Source organism: Heterodontus francisci, chromosome 13 (genome assembly GCF_036365525.1).
Source record: "Heterodontus francisci isolate sHetFra1 chromosome 13, sHetFra1.hap1, whole genome shotgun sequence".
In the NCBI taxonomy this organism is placed as follows: Eukaryota; Metazoa; Chordata; class Chondrichthyes; order Heterodontiformes; family Heterodontidae; genus Heterodontus; species Heterodontus francisci.
The window spans coordinates 64,001,452-64,023,650 of NC_090383.1; the positions used below are offsets into that span (position 1 = coordinate 64,001,452).

Genomic DNA, 22,199 nt, shown 5'->3' on the forward strand with positions numbered 1-22,199 from the left:
CATGGACTTCAGTAAGGCTTTTGGTAAGGTCCCGCATGGGTGATTGGTCAAGAAGATAAGAGCCCATGGGATCCAGGGCAATTTGGCAAGATGGATCCAAAACTGGCTTACTATCAGGAGGCAGAGGTGATGGTCGAGGGCTGTTTTTGCGATTGGAAGCTTGTGCCCAGTGGTGTACCGCAGGGATCAGGGCTGGGATCATTGCTGTTTGTAGTGTACATTAATGATTTAGATGTGAATATAGGAGGTATGATCAGTAAGTTTGAAGATGACACAAAAATTGGTGGTGTCATAAATAGTGAGGAGGATAGCTTTCGATTACAGAATTATATAGATGGGCTGGTAAGATGGGAAGAGCAGTAGCAGATGGAATTTAATCCTGAGAAGTGTGAGGTGATGCATTTTGGGGAGGACTAACAAGGCAAGGGAATATACAATGGATGGTAGGACCCTAGGAAGTATGAGGGTCAGAGGGACCTTGGTGTACTTGTCCAGAGATCACTGAAGGCAACAGCGCAGGTAGATAAGGTGGTTAGGAAGGCATATGGGCTTTATTAGCTGAGGCTTAGACTATAAGAGCAGGGAGGTTATGATGGAGCTGTATAAAACGCTAGTTAGGCCTCAGCTGGAGTACTGTGTACAGTTCTGGTCGCCACACTATAGGAAGGATGTGATTGCAGTGGAGAGGGTGCAGAGGAGATTCACCAAGATGTTTCCTGGGCTGGAGCATTTCAGCTATGAAGAGAGACTGGATAGGCTAGGGTTGTTTTCCTTAGAGCAGAGAGGGCTGAGGGATTCACCTGATTGAGGTATACAAAATTATGAGGGGCATAGATAGGGTAGATAGGAAGAAACATTTTCCCTTAGCGGAGGTGTCAATAACCAGGGGGCATAGATTTAAGGTCAGGGGCAGGAGGTTTAGAGGGGATTTGAGGAAAAAAAATTTCACCCAGAAGGTAGTTGGAATCTGGAACACACTGCCTAAAGGGGTGATAGAGGCAGGAACCCTCACAACATTTAAGAAGTATTTAGATGAGCACTTGAAATGCCATAGCAGACAAGGCTACAGGCCATGTGCTGGAAAATGGATTAGAATAGGTTGGCTTGATGGCCAGTGCAGACACGATGGGCTGAAGGGCCTGTTTCTGTCTGTATACCTCTGACTCTATCTTCAGCCAAATAATTTTAAAATAGCTTTGCGTTTAACTTGGGAGGTCATCTGCTGTCGCACTTAGCCAAGTTTGTGTTAAAATGAGCTGGCACTGACAATATATGATGGGGTATGGTAGCCTAGCAGTCACGTAACTGGACTAGTAATCCCACCATGACAAGTTGCGAATTTCAGTTCAATAAATCTGGCACCGGAAAAATGGTTAGGAAACATGCTGGATTCTCTTCTCCTCTTCTTCTTCTTCTCTTCTTTGGCCTCCTTGTCTCGAGAGACAATGGGTAAGTGCCTGGAGGTGGTCAGTGGTTTGTGAAGCAGCGCCTGGAGTGGCTATAAAGGCCAATTCGAGAGTGACTGACTCTTCCACAGGTGATGCAGATAAAATTGGTTGTCGGGGCTGTTACACAGTTGGCTCTCCCCTTGCGCATCTGTCTTTTTTCCTGCCAACTGCTAAGTCTCTTCAACTCGCCACACTTTAGCCCCGCCTTTATGGCTGCCCGCCAGCTCTGGCGATCACTGGCAACTCACTCCCACGACTTGTGATCAATGTCACAGGACTTCATGTCGCGTTTGCAGACATCTTTAAAGCGGAGACATGGACGGCCAGTGGGTCTGATACCAGTGACGAGCTTGCTGTACAATGTGTCCTTGGGGATCCTGCCATCTTCCATGCGGCTCACATGGCCAAGCCATCTCAAGCGCCGCTGGCTCAGTAGGGTGTATGTGCTGGGGGTGTTGGCCGCCTCGAGGACTTCTGTGTTGGAGATACGGTCCTGCCACCTGATGCCAAGGATTCTCCGGAGGCAGCGAAGATGGAATGAATTGAAACGTCGCTCTTGGCTGACATACGTTGTCCAGGCCTCGCTGCCATAGAGCAAGGTATTGAGGACACAGGCTTGATACACTCGGACTTTTGTGTTCCGTGTCAGAGCGCCATTTTCCCACACTCTCTTGGCCAGTCTGGACATAGCAGTGGAAGCCGCTCCCTTGCGCTTGTTGATTTCTGCATCGAGAGACAGGTTACTGGATTACAGAAAAAAAAACAGCTGATTCACAAATGGCCTTTGGAGAAGGAAACCTGCCGTTGGTCTGAGCTACTCGATTGACTCTTAATGTCCTCAGGCCCACAGTAGTAAAACAAATAAAAGAGAATAATTTAAGAAAAACAAAGGTTCTAAAACTAGGTGCAATATTAATCATTGTTTGAAGATGGCTTCAAGATGGCTCTTGGCAGTTGGCTCCCGAGAGAGCTCCTCCCTATGCACGTCCATCCATGGCCATCTAAATCCGTTGCTCTTTCTCCTCCTAAATCCTCTCTTCTGTTTTAAGTTCCCCTGATTCCAACAGTGGGTTTATTTTAGCTCAAACTTCAATTTAACTGTTAGTTTAAATCCCCATCCCCCGCCCTTGCTTTGTGAGCTCTGGATTTGGATTTTCTCTCCAATCTGGCTTGAAATTCCTGGACTTCTCTGGGCATTAAGACCACGTTTCTCTGCTGTACTACAGTGAAATAAACCATAAGATTCTGCTTCGGTCTCTAATCTGTTGCTTTTTGATGTGTGAACTGTGGAAAAGATCTGGAAAAATCTAGATCTTCTCTAAAACTTGGCTTCAAATGCCTGGAGTTCTCCTGACATCAAGAAGACGCTTCTGCTCTGGATTACGCTAGCTGTACCCTAACACCCAACTTCTGTTTCTGATCTGCACTTTTGCAATACTTAATGTAACTTTGATCAGTTTACTGCCCTTCCCCCACCACTGCTGTGACTGAGAGACTTCAGTCTCCTGCTGAGCCTGTGACTGGCTACTGGTTTTCCAGCTTCAGTCTGTTGCTGGCCAGAAAATCACTTGCCTGGGCCGGAGAACAAACCTCTGCTGCTTCTGGATTTTATCGTGTCCCCCAACTTCACCGTCATCTTTCTATCCTGCAACTGACACTGTACACCACTTAGATTTTCACTCCTATGAAAATGCCTCCATCAGTGTGCCCTCCGATGCTCTACCCTCAAATAGTTTCTGTCCGACTTTGGAGACAAAGTCTCCAGTGCGATTGGAAGCCTGTGATCAGTGGTGTACCGCAGGGATCAGTGCTGGGCTGCCCCATGACTTTGCCATCTCACATGGTATTGCTAGTGCCATCATATCATCTCTGATCATCACTCACCACCCATATTCCCCTTTCATGCCCCAACCATGCTTTCTGTATCTGTCCCTGGTTAAAAACTATCCCCAATTTACTTACAACTGCACTTTCAAAATCCCAACTGTTTAGCCTTTGGCCTTCTGTTTGCCACAACATTTCTGTGGCTGCTGATTTGCTCAACTGCACCCTCATCTCCACTTTTTATGCCCTAGTCCAGATAAAATCATTGCTCTCTCACCCTGTCCATTTCCCCAGTACGGCCCTCCTTTCTGCTCCCTTAAGTCCAAGGGATGCAGACTTGAAAGCATATGGTGGAGAAGAGAAGATTAAGAGGAGATTTGATAGAGGTGTTCAAAATTATGAGGGGTCTGGACAGAGTATTGGCTGAAGGATCAGGAACCAGAGGACCGATTTTGAGGTGATTGGCAAAAGAAACAACAGCGAAATGAGGATAACCTTTTTTACGCAGTGAGTGGTAAGGATCTGGAATGCACTGCCTTTTTGTATGGTGGAGGCAGATTCAATCAAGGCCTTCAAAAGTGAACTGGACAATTATCTGAAGAGAAAAAAATTTGCAGGGATATGGAGGAAAAGGCTGGGGTGTGGGGCTAGGTGAGTTGTTCTTGCAGAGAGCTGGCACAGAAGTGACAGGCTGTTTGGCCAACTCCTGTGCTGTAATCATTCTATTATTCTATGATAACTGGTTTAGCCATCCACTGCCAGATCTGCCTGGACAACATAAAACACTATCAGGTCCTGCTCTAGTATGCTAAAACTGCTCACCATTCCAGGATCACCCTGGAATGCATAGGTAACGGCGGCGCAGTGGTTAGCACCGCAGCCTCACAGCTCCAGCGACCCGAGTTCAATTCTGGGTACTGCCTGTGTGGAGTTTGCAAGTTCTCCCTGTGTCTGCGTAGGTTTCCTCCGGGTGCTCCGGTTTCCTCCCACATGCCAAAGACTTGCAGGTTGATAGGTAAATTGGCCATTAGCAATTGTCCCTAGTATAGGTAGGTGGTAGGGAAAATATAGGGACTGGTGGGGATGTGGTAGGAATATGGAATTAGTGTAAGATTAGTATAAATGGGTGGTTGATGGTCGGCACAGACTCGGTGGGCCGAAGGGCCTGTTTCAGTGCTGTATCTCTAAACTAAACTAAACCCCCTTCTTTTCTCTACTGTGAACCATCTTCTTAAAATCCTCTTCCCTGTCCATTCCACCCTGACCTCCAACAATAAGACCTAGGAGCTCACTGCCTTCTTTGTAACAAAGATAGCGACCATCCGTAAGCTTCCTCCGCCACGTCCCTCCTTTCCACTAGCCCACCTGGCCAAAATTCTTGTAAAGCTCCCCCGCCCTAGCCCTGAATTCTCCTCTTTCTCTGGTTTCTCTCCTGTCTCCCTTCATGCCCTCTCTGAGCTCATCATGTCTATGGGACCCAGCTCCTGCTCCCTCAATCCTATTCCCACTAAACTGTTGACCAGCTAAATTCCCTTCCTGGTCTCCATGTTAGCTGATATTGTAAATCGTTCTCTCTCTTCAGATGTTGTCCCACTGTCCTTTAAATCTGCCATCATCATCCCTCTGATCAAAAAAAACCCTTGTCCTCACCATCCTTGCAAACTACCATTCCATTTTAAACCTCCCTTTCCTTGCCAAATTCCTTGAACGTATTGTCACCTCCCAAATCCGTGCCCATCTTTCCCAGAACTCCATGTTTGAACCCCTCAATCAGGTTTCTGCCCTGTCACAGTCCCAAAACAGCTCTTGTCAAAGTCACTAGTGGTATCCTATGTGACTGTGTCGAGTAAATCTTCCCTCCTCATCCTTCTCGATCTGTTTTCAGCCTTTGACTGTTGACCACACCATGCTCCTATAATGCCTCTCGACTGTTAGCTGAGTGGGGCTGCTCTCACCTTGTTCCATTCTTATCTAATTATAGCCAGAGAATCACTTGCAATGGCTTCTCTTCCTACTCCTGCACTATTACATCTGGAGTCCCCTTCCAATTTCTCATCTACATGCTGCCCCTCGATGACATCATCTGAAAACATTGCGTTAGTTTTCACATGTACACTGACGATGCCCTGTTCTAACCTCACCATCACCTCTCTCCACTCCTCCACTGTTGCTAAATAATCAGATTGTTTATCCGACATCCAATATTGGATGAGCAGAAATTTCCTCCGATTGTATATTGGGAAGACTAAAGCCATTGTTTTTGGTCCCTGCTGTAAACTCTGTTCCCTAGCTGCCAACTCCATCCCTCTCCCTGGCAAAAGTCTGAGATTTAAACCAGTCTGTTCCCATTTCTGGTGTCCCATTTGACCCCGAGATGAGCTTGCGACCTCCTATTTGTGCCATCACTAAGATCACCTATTTCCACATCTGTAACATCGCTTGACTTCGCCCTGTTTCAGCTCATCTGCTGCTGAAATCCTCATTCATGCCTTTGTTACCTCTAGACTTGACTGTTCCAACACACTCTTGGCTAGCCTCCCAAATTCTACCCTCCTTAAACTTGAGGTCATCCGAAACGCTGCTGCCTCTGTCTTAACTCACATGCAGTCCCATTCACCTATCACCCCTGTGCTCGCTGATCTGTACTGGCTCTTGGTCAAGCAACGTCTTGATTTTAAAATTTTCATCCTTGTTTTCAAATCCCTCCATGGCCTTGCCCCTTCCTATCTCTGTAATCTCCTCTAGCCCCTCAATCCTCCAAGATAACAGTGCTTCTCTAATTCTGGCCTCTTGAGCATTGCCGAATTTAAACGTTCTACCATTGGTGGCCATGCCTTCAGTTGCATAGGCCCTAAGCTCTGGAATACTCTCCCTACACCTCTCTGCCTTGCTCCCTCACTTTCCTTCTATAAGACACTCCTTAAAATCTCATCTCTTTGACCAAGCTTTTGGTCATCTGACCTGATATCTCCTTTTGTGGCTCAGTGTCTCATTTTATTTAATAATGCTTCTGTGAAGCACCTTGGGATGTTTTATTCCTTTAAAGGAGCTTTATAAATGTAAATTGTTGATCAACTTATTAATTTGACAGCAGAAATTAACACATTTTGTTCATTGCCAATTTGAGAGTTTGAAAGTACAAATTTGCAACACAAGACCTATGTAATTGCTTTGTCTGAACTGGATTTCAACCCAGGTTCCGTAGTTTAAGGTACAGTTTGTACATAGTGCCACACCTGCTCTCTGCATACTACTGCTTTCATTACTAAATGATTTGGTTAACCCTTTGAGTTCTTGGCATACAATTGAACTTATCAGAAAGTAGCTGTGTATTTTATCATGTAACAGTTTAAAAATGATTCTCTGAACTTGTGAATGTTATTGAGTAAAATTAGAAAAATATAAAGAACTGATTCCTAATAACCTTGGAAAACTTTTAAGTTGTGACCTTAGTTTTGGTGTTGAAATGTTATTTAAATCTCCAAAGGTTTAGTACCTTCCATTATGTTACAGGTGTGATGGTAGAGACTTGAGATCTCTTAGGAACATTAATTGTGAAGTTGATATGTATAAGCCTCTTCATGGATCTGCGTTGTTTCAGAGGGGACAGACCCAGGTATTGAATAAACTTAACTAAAATTGCATTCTTGAGAAAAGTATACTTTTGCTAATATGTGCATGCCAACCACATAAGATTTGTTTTAATGTGCAATCTACTCTTCATCCAAAGTTACTCAATTTGGATTATATAACCTTACAGTTGGAATTTTTGAGCACTATATTTCCACATTGCTGTATTACTTATACTAATTTGAATTTGTGCATACATTGCAGTTTTTTAGTATAAAAAAGTTTGAATTATTGAGTATTATTAATTATTATCCATACACAGGATTAGGCTATAGTTACTGTTCCATCTGTATAGTTACAAAATATTTTTATTGCCTTTTTAGCAAATATTTTGTTGCTTAACAATTTAGCCAAATCAACCAGCATGGGTATTGTCTTGCTACAATCAATAAAATTTTAAGAGTTAAATTGATTTTTTTCATTGCAGGTGATATCCTTGAGCTGTAACATAACATTATTTTGACTCTCTTAATGACACAGTGAGTTCGTCTAGATTGACTAAACCATAAAGACTTTGAGGCTTCTGGGTTCAATCCCCAGTTTGCACTGATCTCCGTGACGACAATGGAGAGCTGCAACAATTGGGATTGTCCATTCCCAGCAATTTGGAGCCAATAAGCCAGGGCTCATACTCTAGATAGCTATTCAACAACTCATGCTAGACAATTGCATATGTAATTGCACATGCTGAAAGGACAGTATCAGGCTTGGTTGTGATGCCTCTGATAGAATAGCTAGAGTATACTCCTGAAATATAAAGATTGGGCTATTTTTGGTGAGATAGCAGAGGACTACCAGCACCTCTTGAACCCTGTACCCTAGCAAGGATTTCACACGTTCAGGATAGGGAAGTAGAAAATTGGTAAGAGGAAAAAAACATGTCATGAAATTGGAACAAAGTATTTTTTCAAGTTCTTATTAGAGGTACCACATAGTCTTCATATGCGTTACCTTTCTTTCTAGGTTCTTTGTACAGTAGCCTTCGATTCTATAGAATCAAGTATAAAAAGTGATCTTATCACCACTCTTATAAGGTAAGTCTTGAAAATGCATCTGTGTGTTTTGTTTCCCTATTTCTGAAAAAATGCATTGCACCCTTTTATGTATAAAATGTGCAGTGTGCTAGATTCAGAGATTACAGAACACTTAAGCCAGGTTACTAAATAAACAATTTCACTGAAACATTTTTAGTGGAGGGGGGAAGGGCAGGATTTTTAAAAAATCCCACTTTGCACTAAGTTCAGAAAGGTTTAGGTACTTTATACATCACTCAAAAAGTAAAACAAAGTTGTTTTTCTCTCTCACACACCTAACCACCACCTCCCCCCCCCCCCCCCCCCACCACCCCAAACTTTATTCAAGCCTGGTGCTTCCAGGTGCCAAACCTTGGAGAACTGTCAAAGCTAAAATGTGGTACCAACGAACAAGTATCTTTGCATATTTCTGTGGTTCAGTCCTGAGCCTATGGAAACTGTAGCATTTACTGATCCTGGTAATCATGTATTTATAAAATTTAACACTTCAGAATCTTGGTCTGGATCAGAAGTGTTAATTTGTTGGTTTGCCTCACGAGAAGACTAAACCAGTCAGCCGCCTGTTCTGCCATTCAGTTTAATCATGGCTGATCTGTATCTTAACTCCATCTCCCTGCTTTGGATCCCTATTGCTTGATACCCTTACCTTACAAAAATCTTATCATTTTCAGTATCCACAGCCTTTTGTGGGAGAGACTTCCAAATTTCTATTACCTGTGTGTATAGAAGTGCTTCTTGATTTCGATCCTGAATGGCCTTGCACTAATTTTCCTACCTTTTTCTGGATTCCTCCAAGAGAGGAAATATCTATATTTGCACTATCAAATTATTTTTTTCACTTTAAACACTTTGATTAGATCGCCACTTGACTGTCTGTGCACAAGGAACTACAAGTCAAATTTATAAAACCTGTCCTTGTAATTTATCCCTGTAAACCCTGCTATCATTCTGGTGAATCTGTCCTGTACCCACTGCAAGGCAAATATATCCTTTCTCGGGGCAGTCCCAAAACTGATTGCAATACTCCAGAATGATCTAAACAAGGCTTTGTATAACTTCCTCCCCAATGTATTAGAATCCCCTTGAAATAGAAGCAAACATTCCATTAGGCTTTTTGATTTTTATTTTGTACCTGTCCACTTGCTTTTAGTGATCTGTGTACATGAAAAGCCAAATCCTATTTTTTTTTTCTTTCACGGGATGTGGGCAACGCTAGTTAGGCCAGCATTTATTGCCCTTGAGTGGTTGGTGAGCTGCTGCCTTGAACCGCTACAGTCCATGTGGTGTAGGTACATCCACAGTGCTGTTAGGAAGGGAGTTCCAGGATTTTGACCTAGCGACAGTGAAGGAATGGCAATATAGTTCCAAGTCAGGATGGTGTGTGGCTTGGAGGGGAACTTGCAGATGGTGATGTCCCCATGCATCTGCTGCCCTTGTCCTTCTGGGTGGTAGAGGTTGCGGGTTAGGAAAGTGCTGTTGAAGGAGCCTTGGCGAGTTGCTGCATTGCATCTTGCAGATGGTACACACTGCTGCCACAGCATCGATGTTAAAGGTGGTGCATTGGGGTGCCAGTCAAGCGGGCTGCTTTATCCTGGATGGTGTCAAGCTTCTTGAGTGCTGTTGGAGCTGCACCCATCCAGGCAAGTGGAGAGTATTCCATCACATTCCTGACTTGTGCCTTGTAGATAGTGGACAGACTTTGGGGAGTCAGGGGAGGTGAGTTACTCACCGCAGAATGCCCAGCCTCTGACCTGCTCTTGTAGCCCCAGTACTTATATGGCTGGTCCAGTTCAGTTTCTGGTCAATGGTTAGCTCCGGGATGTTGATAGTGGGGGATTCAGCGATGGTAGTGCCATTAAATGTCAAGGGCGGGTGGTTGGATTCTCTCTTGTTGGAGGTGTTCCTTGCCTGCCACTTGTGGTGCAAACGTAACTTGCCACTTCTCAACCTAGGCCTGAATCTTGTCCAGGTTCTTGCTGCATCTGGATATGGACTGCCTCAGTATCTGAGGAGTCGTGAATAGTGCTGAACATTGTGCAATCATCAGTGAACATCCCCTCTTCTGACCTTGTGATGGAGGGAAGGTCATTGATGAAGCAGCTGAAATGTTTTGGCCTTGGTATGGTTATCCACCTGCTTTTTCATAGTTGTCTGGATGGTTTTTTTCAGGTGTTCCTGAGCCACTGCACAGGCTCTCGTGGCATGTTCTCGGAACATGAAGATGTAGTCTAACAGGGAAGATTCGTCCCTGGGTCCCAAAAACCTCTCCTTGATTAGTTTTAGAGGACCTCTCACTTTGTGTCCATAAACTAATTCAAAGGAACTAAAGCCAGTGGGCTCATTAGGTGAGTCTCTGGTAGCAAACAGAAGAAATCACAGCCCTTTATCCCAGTCATGGGGGTACTCATAGCAGTATGCCTTGATCATTGTCTTTGGGTTCTGGTGGTACCACTCCAAAGCCCCTTATGACTGTGCATGGTAGGCTGAGGACTTTAGCTGGGTTATGCCCAGATTACCCATGACCTTTGAAAAATACTGGACGTAAAATTTGTGCCCTGATCCAACTGGATCTCAGCAGGCAGCCTATATCTGGTGAAGGATTGGGTGCCCCTCCACCACTACCTTGGCAGACAGAGTTCTTAGAGAGATAGCTTCTGGAAATCAAGTAGCCATATCCATAATGGTGAGAAGATACTGGTCATTCCCTTTTGTTTGCAGCAGGGGCCTCACGCAATCTACCAGCACTCTGCTAAATGGTTCCCCAAAAGCATTTAATGCACTCTCTGGGGGAAGGTCATGCCTTTTCCCAGCATATGACCATGGGCTTACTCGCCTCACTCGAGGGGTATGGGGCCACTTTTCCTCCGGACACACAATCCTTGTAACTCTCAGGGATTTTGTTAAGTTTTCCCGCACTCTCAGCGGTAGCTTTACTGGGTTTAACTGCCGCAGTTAAAAGCCACAGTCTGGTCTGCTGTGCTTTCCAACAGGGCCCCTTTTTCTGCACTGGTCTGGTGTACCCTGACCAAACCTATGGGTTTCCTCATAACTTCCAGCAGTCAGCTCAAAGGTGACCTGCCTTTTTACATTGGAAACATACAAGCTTTTGGGCATCACTCCTGTTCTCAGCACCTTCCTTTTTGGCCTGAGGCGGGGCCCCCTGTGTTTCCAGCTCTCCCTTCTCACTCATGGCTGTTCATCCTCCTATCACTCTCCCACCTTCTATCCTTTTCAGGTTTTTGGAGGTGACTAGGGAAGGTTTTCACTTGGGGAAAGGGCTTGTGAATAAGTGTATAATCAGCCAGGATTGCTGCCTGCTTGGCTTTTGCAACCTTTTGTTCCTCCACGTGGTTTCTTATGGAAAGGGGAAGTGAGTTTTTGAACTCCTCGAGGAGGATAACCTCTCTAAAGTTTTCATAGGTGGACTCTATCTTAAGTGCCCGTATCCATCGGTCGAAAGCAAGTTGCTTAACCCTTTCGAACTCGATATAAGTTTGGTCAGGCTGCTTTCAGAGAGTTTGGAACATTTGGCGGTATGGCTCCGGTACTACCTCATATGTACTCAGGATGGCATTTTTACTCATCTCATAATCTGGTGAACTCTAATCATGCAACAGTGAATAAACCTCATAGGCTTTTCCTGTTAGTTTGCTTTGCAACAACAGTGTCCTGCTGTCTACTGGCCACTTCAACTGTTTTGCAAGCTTTTCAAAACAGATGATAAATGCTTCCACATCCTCCTCATTGAACTTTGGTACAGTGGCGCAGTGGTTAGCACCGCAGCCTCACAGCTCCAGGGACCCGGGTTCAATTCTGGGTACTGCCTGTGTGGAGTTTGCAAGTTCTCCCTGTGACCGCGTGGGTTTTCTCTAGGTGCTCCGGTTTCCTCCCACCGCCAAAGACTTGCAGGTGATAGGTAAATTGGCCATTGTAAATTGCCCCTAGTGTAGGTAGGTGGTAGGGAATATGGGATTACTGTAGGGTTAGTATAAATGGGTGGTTCTTGGTCGGCACAGACTCGGTGGGCCGAAGGGCCTGTTTCAGTGCTGTATCTCTAAATAAATAAACTGGGACAACTTTAAGAGCTCAGCACCCAGCTCTGAATTAGGGGTAACTCCCTCACTAGCAGTGCCTTCATTGATTGTATTGGGTCTTCCCCCTAGTTAGTTCGAGCTGCCTTAGCTCCTTTTGGAAAGCACTTTTTCTCTTTCCTGAAATTCTCTCTCCTTTCGCTCTCTGGAAAGTTCGTTCTTTCTCTTTGAATTCTAATTCCAATCTCCTCTGTTCTAGCTGAATCTTAGCTAATGTTACTTTGTTTCAGATTCTATGCCTGTCTTCAGTTCTTCAGTGTAAATTTTAAAATGGTTGGTCACAAGTTTTAGGATTTCAAGCTTCCTAGCTTTTGGACAGATGGCAATCTCTAACGGCCCAGCTACATTCCTTAACTCTTCAACAGATAGGACTTTTAACCTGGCCCAAGTTATTTCACTTTGTTCTAGCAGGGTACCGGCCTCAAATGTGGACATTTTAGTACTCCAGCACTGAAAAACACAAGAAAACCTGTATTGAAGTTTTTAAATTATTGCTTGGGATCAATTTGGTTTCCCGCTTCTAATTTCCCGTTTGTCTTTGGGTTTGATCCTGGATGAGCCCCCAAATTTCTGTTACTGTCAAGTGAGGAGGGGTCAAAGGGCTTCCCTCTTTTCCCTCCTTGTTTGACCACAACAGCTTTAATTATTTCTTAAAGTGGCCAATTCAGTAGGATTTGATTACTTACTTGCCATGATCATAACAAGAACCCATCGGACAGGTTTTCTTTTCTTTCGAGATACAGCACTGAAACAGGCCCTTCGGACCACCGAGCCGACCATCAACCACCCATTTATACTAATCCTCCATTAATCCCATATTCCTACCACATCCCCACAATTCCCCTACCACCTACCTATACAAGGGGCAATTTACAATGGCCAATTTAGCTATCAACCTGCAAGTCTTTGGCTGTGGGAGGAAACCGGAGCACCCGGCGAAAACCCACGCAGTCACAGGGAGAACTTGCAAACTCCGCACAGGCAGTACCCAGAATTGAACCCGGATCGCTGGAGCTGTGAGGCTGCGGTACTAACCACTGCGCCACTGTGCTGCCCCCTTGAGTTAACAAAGAAAGAGGTTAACTTCTCCCTCCTCACAGTCCTTTGCAGTGTAGGATACAGTGTAGCAAACTGGGTGATCATCTTAAGCTGCCAGCAGTCATCTGGTTTTAAATATTCTTTTAAAAATGTCCTTTTTAAAAAATATAATTCAGATTTACGGTCAATGGATTAAAGAAAATTATTATTCAACAAAGCACTTTGGCTTATAACAATATGTTGCCAGTGTAAGGGAAGTCTCGAAGTTCCTGGAAAGCACCTTGGTAAGGGAAGGGGGAAAAAATCAGTTGTAGTTCATGTCCGAATCAATGATATAGGCAGAGGGAGGTGGTCCTGCTCAGAGTATCAGTAGCTAGGAGTTAATTTAAAAAACTGCACCTTGAGAGTGGTACAATCGGGTTACCCACCAGGGCCACATGCTAATTTGCATAGGGATTAACAGGTTAGGAAAGTAAATGTGTGGTTGAAATACAGGCATGGGAAAGAGGGGTTCCATTTAAGGAATACTGGTGGGACAGGTTGCACCTGAATAAAGCTGGGACCAAGCCACTAGTGGAAAGAACAAACAGACATGTAAAAGGACTATAAACCAATAAAGTGAGGGAGGATTCAGGGAGAAATAACAGTAACCTGAAGATAAGAAAAAGGGCTGAGAGCAAAGGTCAGGGTACAAAAAGTGATAAATTTAATATTAGGAACATATTAAATTGTCATTATAACAATGTACAGAGCATCAACAACATATAAATAAAAGCAAAATACTGCGGATGCTGGAAATCTGAAATAAAAACAAGAAATGGTGGAAATACTCAGCAGGTCTGGCAGCATCTGTGGAGACAGAAGCAGAGTTGACGTTTCAGGTCAGTGACCCTTCTTCAGAACTGGCAAATATTAGAAATGTGAAAGGTTATGTGAAAGCAGGGGTGGGGCAAGAGATAACAAAGGAGAAGGTGTAGAAAGGACAAGGTCACAGAATAGCTGACCAGAAGGTCATGGAGCAATATGTTAATGGTGTGTTGAAAGACAAAGCATTAGTACAGATAGGGTGTAAATGGACTGAAAGCTGAACAGCCACAAGTACAAACATGAAAAAAACTGTGGGTAAGCAAACTGAACAAACTAAGATGAAATAAAATAAAACAAACTAAAAAAAAAAGATAAAAAGAAAAAATAACTAAAAATGAAAGTAAAATGGGGGAGGGGGGGGGGCCCGTCATGCTCTGAAATTATTGAACTCAATGTTCAGTCCGTCAGGCTGTCGTGTGCCTAATCGGTAAATGAGATGCTGTTCTTCGAGCTTGCGTTGATGTTCACTGGAACACTGCAGCAATCCCAGGACAGAGATGTGAGCATGAGAGCAGGGGGGAGTGTTGATATGGCAAGCAACCAGAAGCTCAACCATCTTCATACTGCTAACTGCTATGTTTGAATCACTGAGTGACTGTCATGTGACAAGCCCCTCCCCATCAGTGGTTTTTAAGTTGGTGTTTTTCTCTGCAGCAGAGGAGAAGCAACTGGACTGTGCCATGAGCAGACCCTAAGTGGGAGTCTCTATCTCTCTCACTCTCTCCATTCCAGCCTGAAAGCTTTCAAATCCTGCTTGTTCACTGGCCACCTTTGCATACTCTAATTACAATTAGAAACCCCATTGGAGGAAATCATCTGCATTGCTATCTCCAAGACACTCCCAAAACAGTCATCTATCTCTTCAAACTAAAAGCCTCAGGACGGCTGAATTCAGCTAGAGCCCAGCCAAATCACCAAACTCCACAGACTCTATATGTTTTTTTATGGACTGTACTCAACCAATCTACCTTTCCCCACTTTGTAACCTATTTGTGTGTATGTGAGAGAGTGAAAGTTGCCGCGTTGTTTATTATTAGTTCAGCATAGGTACAGTAACGTTAACCTCTTCCTTTTGTTAACTTAAGAACCCATCGGACAGATTTTCTTGTTATGATCATAGCAAGTAAGTAATCAAACAACTACTGAACTGGCCAGCACATCCACTTTAAGAAAGAATTAAACCTGTTGTGGTCAAACAAGGAGAGGAAAAAGAGGGAAGCCCTTCGACCCCTCCTCGCTTGACCATAACAAGACCCTTCTGGAATCTTGATTGTGAATGCAGAGAACACCCTCCAGCTCCCTGGTCATCAAATCCCTTATACTATAACCACTCCAGTGTGCTTCCTTTCCACCTTGATTTCACCTGATTTAATGTTGCAGTTTCTCTTCTGTCAAATTTCCTGTTTTTTCTATTTTAGATTTTGTTACAGAACCAAATATTCAGCTTGCTCTCACTATAAAGCTCTTCATATACATATTTCTTAAGATCAAGATGCTTAAGATTAATGTACGTAAAAGCAATTCCATGTGTGTGGTAATCACACAGTTAAAAGGTCAAATTCACCCAACAATAATCTCGGCTAACAGCAAAGTTTTTTTTTAACCACTATTCTTTATCGAGGAACTGACTATACACTAAATGTAACTTTGAAAATAATGTGGAAGGGTGGTGTTGTTAGCAGCAGAACTTAATTGAAATTGGGTCTTCTTGACTGTCTGCATTCATTGGGTAAGTACTGCTGATTTCTGATCTAGCTACTGAGTGGATTGTTTCACGTGAGTGTTGGAACTGAGATTAGAGGGAGACAAAAACCACCGACACCAGTTTTGCCTTGAAGGAGATTACTTCTCTCAGATGTCAGCTTATTGTAATGGTATTCTTTGTCTCAGAAGGACAAAAAGGAGTCCATCCACGTTCATGTTTGAATCCGGATTCAAGACGAGAGAGAGCGGAATAAGGAAATAGTATTAAAATAATGAAAAGTGGACAGAATGCCTGGATCCACTATCTTCAGACCAGGGTGATACTGATTAACCAACAGAACTTTGTTCTCAATGGGGAACATTTTTACTACAGAGAGTTGTTTGGATATAGAATGCCTTATCAGGTGGAAGCAGTATCTGTAATTTTTGAAAAAGAAATGGATTAGTATTTGAAAAAGACCTGAGAAATTTGGCTTTTCATCTTTTATAGGCAGTGTCTGTGAGGTCATCTCATACAGGTATAAAAGATAAAGTTTTGGAAAAGGTAAATCTGAAAAATCACAAACTAAATCGGGCGAATATGACAATAGGGCACAGGTTCAAACTACTAAACGGTAAATGTAAGATTCATGTGAGGAAGATCCTCCCACAAACAACAACAGCAATAACAACATGCAATATAGCATCATTAATGTAGAAAAATGTTTCAAAGTGCTTCACAGTTACATAAGTAGACGAGATATGGACATTAAGACAAAGAACAAATTAGCAGGGGTGACCAAAAGTTTGGTTGAAGAGGTAAGTTTAATAAAAGTATAAAGGAGGATTTGGAGGTGGAGGGGTTTGGAGAGGTAATTCCATAACATGGCATCTAAATGGCTGAGGGCAAGGTTGGCAACACTGGGGTGAAGGGGGGTTGCACAAAACGGCAGAGCCAGAAGAACAGAAAGTTTGGGGAGTGGGGTGGCTGTTAGGCTGGAGGAGGTACAGAGCTAGGAAGGGCTAAGGCTATGAAGGGATTTAAGCATAAGGATGAGAACTTTAAATTTGAGGTGTTTGAAGACTGAAGCTAGTGCAGGTAAGCAATGGTGAGTGAGACTTTTTGCTAGATCGGTTACAGGTAGTGGAAGTTTGAATGAGCTGAAGTTTATGGAGGTTGGAAAATAGCAAGAGAATATTGAGTCTGGAGGTGCCAAATGTAAGGATTTCAGCAGCAGATGGGACAAAGCAGTGGAGAAGGTGGGCAACATTACAGAGGTGGAATTAGCAGTCTCCATTAAATGTGTGTGGGCGAAGTTCAACTCTGGGTTGAATAAAACAACAAAATTGCAAATAGTTTGGTTCGGCCTGGGAGAGGAATGGAATCAATGATGAGGGTACAAAGTGTGTGGTGGGGGATGAAGACAATGGCTTCAGTCATCTGATGTTTAACTGGGAGAAATTGTGGCTCATCAAAGAATGGATATCGGGCAAGCTGTTTGACAACACAGAGGCAGTGGACAGATCAAGAGAGGTGGTGAAGAGGTAGAGCTAGATGTTATCAGCTTACATGTAGAATCTGACCCCATGTCTACAATGATGTCACCAAGGGGCAGCATGTAAAGGAGGGGGCCAAAGCCAGATCATTGGGGGCATTGGGGAAGGAAGAGAAGCCATTGCTGGAGATACTGTGGGTACAATCAATTGGTAAGACTGAAACCAAGTGAGAGCAGTTCCACTGAGCTAGACAGCAAAAGAAGGGTTTTGGAGGAGGATGGAGGCTTGGTGTAGTTGACCATGTGAAAGGATACAGAGAGGTGCAACAGTATGTGGAATGGTCAAAAGTCACAAAGGGTGTAATTTGGAGCTTTGGTTAGTATTGTTTCAGTGCTATGGCAGGGATGGGAACAGGATTGGGAAATTCAAATGTGAGTTGTAGAAAAGATGTGCACAGATTTGGGAGGCCATGATAGATTCAAGGACTTTGAAGAGCGAAGAGAGATTGGAGATGGGTCAGTACTTTGCAAGGACCAAAGGTCTCTACACTTGGAATGGACTCCCAGACAGAGTTGTAGAAGGAAATATTCTGGCATCATGTAAGAAACAATTGGATGCTGTAATGGTGACCTTTGAATGGCTGCAATAATATGGGCCAAATAGTCTTCCTCTTCCACAATGAATCATTTGATCTTATCATTGGTCATGTTCTCATTGGATAAAATGAGTTTTTTGAAGTGGCCTAGTAGAAGATTTTAAAATTACGAAAGGGTTTGATGTATTTGATCTGGAGAATTAGTTCAAACTAACAAAAACTAAGGCATGTTAAGAACATTAAAAATATCAAATAAATTGGGATTGAGACAACTATTTCACAGAAGGTAATGTAAATTATTGAGGAATGCCATTGCAGAAAATGCTATGAATGTGTTGAAGAGATAAGATTATGTATTTCTGGAGAAAGAGTGGATTCAGGGATACGATGGAAAGGTCAAGATTAACCAAAAAGGAAGGGCTTGTTGGACTAACTGACATTTTCCTGTTCCTAAAATTTCCTAATTCTTGTATTGCTTAGAAAATTTTATGCCACCAACCATTGTAGGGTTTTGCAAATTGTAAAATTACAGACTCTAGAAGGCATTTGATATGGTGCCACATAAAAGGTTATTGCACAAGCTAGGAGTACATGGTATTAGGGGTAATGTATTAGCATGGATTGAGGATTGATTATAGAGTCATAGAGTTATACAGCACAGAAACAGGTCCTTCGGCCCATCGTGTCTGTGCCGGCCATCAAACACCTAACTATTCTAATCCCATTTTCCAGCACTTGGCCCGTAGCCTTGTATGCTATGGCGTTTCAAGTGCTCATCTAAATACTTCTTAAATGTTGTGAGGGTTCCTGCGTCTACCACCTCTTCAGGCAGTGTGTTCCAGATTCCAACCACCCTCTGGGTTAAAAAAAACTGTTCCTCAAATCCCCTCTAAACCTCCTGCCCCTTACCTTAAATCTATGCCCCCTGGTTATTGACCCCTCCGCTAAGGGAAAAAGTTTCTTCCTATCTAACCTATCAATGCCCCTCACAGAACACACAGACAACAGAGAGTCGGGATTAGTGGGTCTTTTTCAGGTTGGAAAGATGTAACTAGTGGAGTGCCACAAGGATCAGTCTTAAGGCCTCAATTATTTGCTATCTATATTAATGACTTGGAGGAGGGGGCAGAGTGCAATATATCCAAATTTGCTGACGATACAAAAATAGGTGGGAGGGCATGTTGTGATGAGGACATAAGGAATCTGCAAGGGGATAGAGATAGGTTGAGTGCGTGGGCAAAAACTTGGCAGATGGAGTTTAATGTAGGAAAGTGTGAGGTCATACACTTTGGTAGGAAGAATCAAAAGGCAAACTATTATTTAAATGGAGAGACTCCAAAAAAGTGCAGCACAGAGGGATCTGGGTGTTCTTGTGCATGAAGCACAAAAAGTTAGCATGCAGGTGCAGCAAGTAATTAAGACGACAAATGGAATTTTGGCCTTTATTGCTAGGGGGTTGGAGTTTAAACATGGGGAAATCTTGTTACAACTGTACAGGGTGTTGGTGAGGCTGCACCTAGAGTACTGTACAGTTTTGGTCCCTGTATTTAAGAAAGGATATACTGGCATTGAAGGCAGTTCAAAAGAGATTCACTGCGCTGATTCCTGGGATGAAGGGATTGATCTATCAAGAACGGCTAAACAGGTGAGGCCTTTATTCATTAGAGTTTATAAGAATGAGGGGTGATCTTATTGAAACGTACAAGATTCTGAGGGGGCTTGACAGGGTAGAGGTTAAGATGTTTCTTCTAGTGGGGGAATCTCGAACTAGGGGGCATAGTTACAGAATAAGAGGGCACTCATTTAAAACTGAGATGCGAAGGAATTTCTTCTCTGAGGGTGATGAATGTCTGGAATTCTCTACCTCAGAGTTGTGGAGGCTAGATCACTGAAAATATTTAAAGAGGAGGTAGAGAGATTTTTGAAATATCGGGGAGTTGAGAGCGATGAGGATTTGGCACAAAAGAGGAGTTGAGGTCTGGGGCAGATCACCATGTTCTTATTGAGTATTGGGGCAGGCTTGAGGGGCTGAATGACCTACTCCTGCTCCTATTCGTTATGTTCTAAAAACCATGGAAGTAAGCAGAGATCGTTTTCATCCATAATGGAATGTTTTCTCATTACAGTATAAAATCTCTAAAATGTTAACTTCACAGGCAACAGGGAGGTGCATTTAGTCTCCACCATGTCTTGTCTGCACATCAAGTGATTTTCAAATTTTGCTATTGAGTTACCATGCTTTGCCCAAACTAATATTATAATTTTTAATTGTACAGTGGTGTGAAGGAAAAAAATTTCATGCTACACTATGAGGTAATGTAGCCTTTTACTGTGTTTCAGATTACTGCATTAAGTTTTGATCTGCATTAATCATAAAGTACGGTGCATGGAATTGAACTTTGAGTGGGAGTGACAGATTGATGCATTGTATGTTTTGCTGAATCAAAGTGCAATATTTGTAACCTGCACCATATTTATAGATTTATGTCCTGTTGTTTATTTCCATAATTTCCTGTCGATGGCAGATTTCCAGTGCAAATACGCATCTGCCATTGGAGACGTTTACACAAAAGAACTCGTGCTCAAATATATTTCCTCATCAGACCAGTTAGCAAAAGATTTTAAAATGGAGATGCATCTTCCAACTGATCTCACTGAGCAACAGAAAGAAGTTGGTATTGCAGACCTCATTTCTGCTTTCCTTTGTTGAAACCCGACATTGTACATAGTTGGACTGAAGCTTATTGAGTGATTGCAATATACCATTCCGTATCCAGTTTCTGCAATAAATGTTTATTTGAATAAAAATATTTTCCATCTTACATAGAGTCATAGAGTCGTACGGCATAGAAACAGGCCCTTCGGCCCACCACGTCCATGCCGACCATAATGCCCACCTGCCTGCATTAATTCCATATCCCTCAATGCCTTGCTCATTCAAGTACCTGTCCAGATGCCTCTTAAATGTTGCTACTGTTCCTGCCTCCGCCACCTCCTCAGGCAGCTCATTCCAGATACCCACTATTCTTTGTGTGAAAAATCTACCCCTTTGATCCCCTTTAAATCTCCTCCCTCTCACCTTAAATCTATGCCCTCTAGTTTTAGTCACCCCTACCATGGGAAACAGACTCTGGCTATCTACCCTATCTATGCCTCTCATATGTGTATAAAAGTACAATTCATGTTGACAGCAGTTGTTTATTGAAAAATGAACTAGTGAAGTCAGAGTTTCAAGTGGTTATAAGTAATTTGGCTTGCAGTTACTTATTTTTCCTGTAAACCAAAATTCCCTGTCATTTTTCAGCCTTGGTTCATTGGTAGCAGTCAGTTAAGAAGGTCATTATGTAAATACTTAAAATTTAACTTCTAACTGAAATCTTAACCAAGTTGAAGTCCTCACTGAACAAAATTTGGAATCAATTTATGAGAAAGCCATTTCAGTAGTGTGAGCAGCCGACTCAATTTCAGAATTTTTTTTCTCCGAGAGCAGCACAGAAAGGTACCAAATAGTTTTTGATTTTTATTCCAGATTTCCAGCATTTGAGGTATTTTGCTTCTGTTAAACAGCTTTTGTAACCATTTCTAACCTCCATGGCATGACAGTAATATTTTTTTTAAAAACAAAATATTGCACAGATGTAAGTACATAGAAATAACTGCATTTAGATAGCAGCTTCCACTACCTCCAGGGTGTTGTCATGCTCACGCAAGGATCAATTATGAATTACATAATAAAATAAGCTTAGGAGGTCAATTTTGTGCGGAGGGGTGTTGACAGCAAACTCAGTGTTCGCCATCATTACTCTTCTGAAACTGATGGCAACTTTAGGATTTAGCACACGCACAGAAGTCCTGAAGCTGCAGTCTGTCACTCTGTGCTCTACCACAAGCTGCATTGTGGCACTGCCCCTGCCGCTCCCCCGCAAAAAGCCGGCAATATTGAAATGAGCAAGAACTTCACTTTTCCTGCTCCCACTGTCAGAATCCCCATAGAAAGTAACACCTTGTTTAATCAGGTGTTTGTAAATGGTGATGTGATTAATAAAATTTGATGAACACAGAACTGGCTCTGAAAAAATAATTTTATATGAGTGGAGTGCTGTTAAATGATTAGTAGATTTTGAAACTGGATTATTTTTAATATTTTTGTTTAAAAGACAGTTTTTTCAGAATATTTCAGCTTCTAGCTTCACCCCATGTGTATGTCCCAGTCTTTAATTTTTTTTTTTACATGGAGCAAATTAGTGATCTTATTTTGCTGCTTTTTGTTTCCTGGTTGTATATCTCTGAAAATCCTTGAATGTGATTGGCTGCTTGGATGGCCTGATGACATCACTCCAGCTCTACGCTGTGAATGCCCAGTAAAGAATGCTGGAATTAGTTGTAGTACCAATGCACGGCAATCGTGGTGAAAATCTCACCAGAGAATTCACTAGATCTCTCGGTGAGGTTACTTCGTGGTCAGCGGTGATCACCCCAACTTTGCCACTGA

General features: G+C 42.9%; 1 protein-coding gene across 2 annotated transcripts in view; it reads left to right on the plus strand.

Moving 5' to 3' along the window:
• pnpt1 (polyribonucleotide nucleotidyltransferase 1, mitochondrial) overlaps window positions 1-22,199 on the plus strand; it is an 87,474-nt gene that overhangs the window by 35,407 nt on the left and 29,868 nt on the right. For both annotated transcript variants that reach the window (XM_068044893.1, XM_068044894.1), the window contains exons 13-15: window positions 6,786-6,888; window positions 7,866-7,936; window positions 19,984-20,020. In XM_068044893.1, the coding sequence (XP_067900994.1) occupies window positions 6,786-6,888; window positions 7,866-7,936; window positions 19,984-20,020 (211 nt within the window). The remainder of the gene's footprint in view (window positions 1-6,785; window positions 6,889-7,865; window positions 7,937-19,983; window positions 20,021-22,199) is intronic.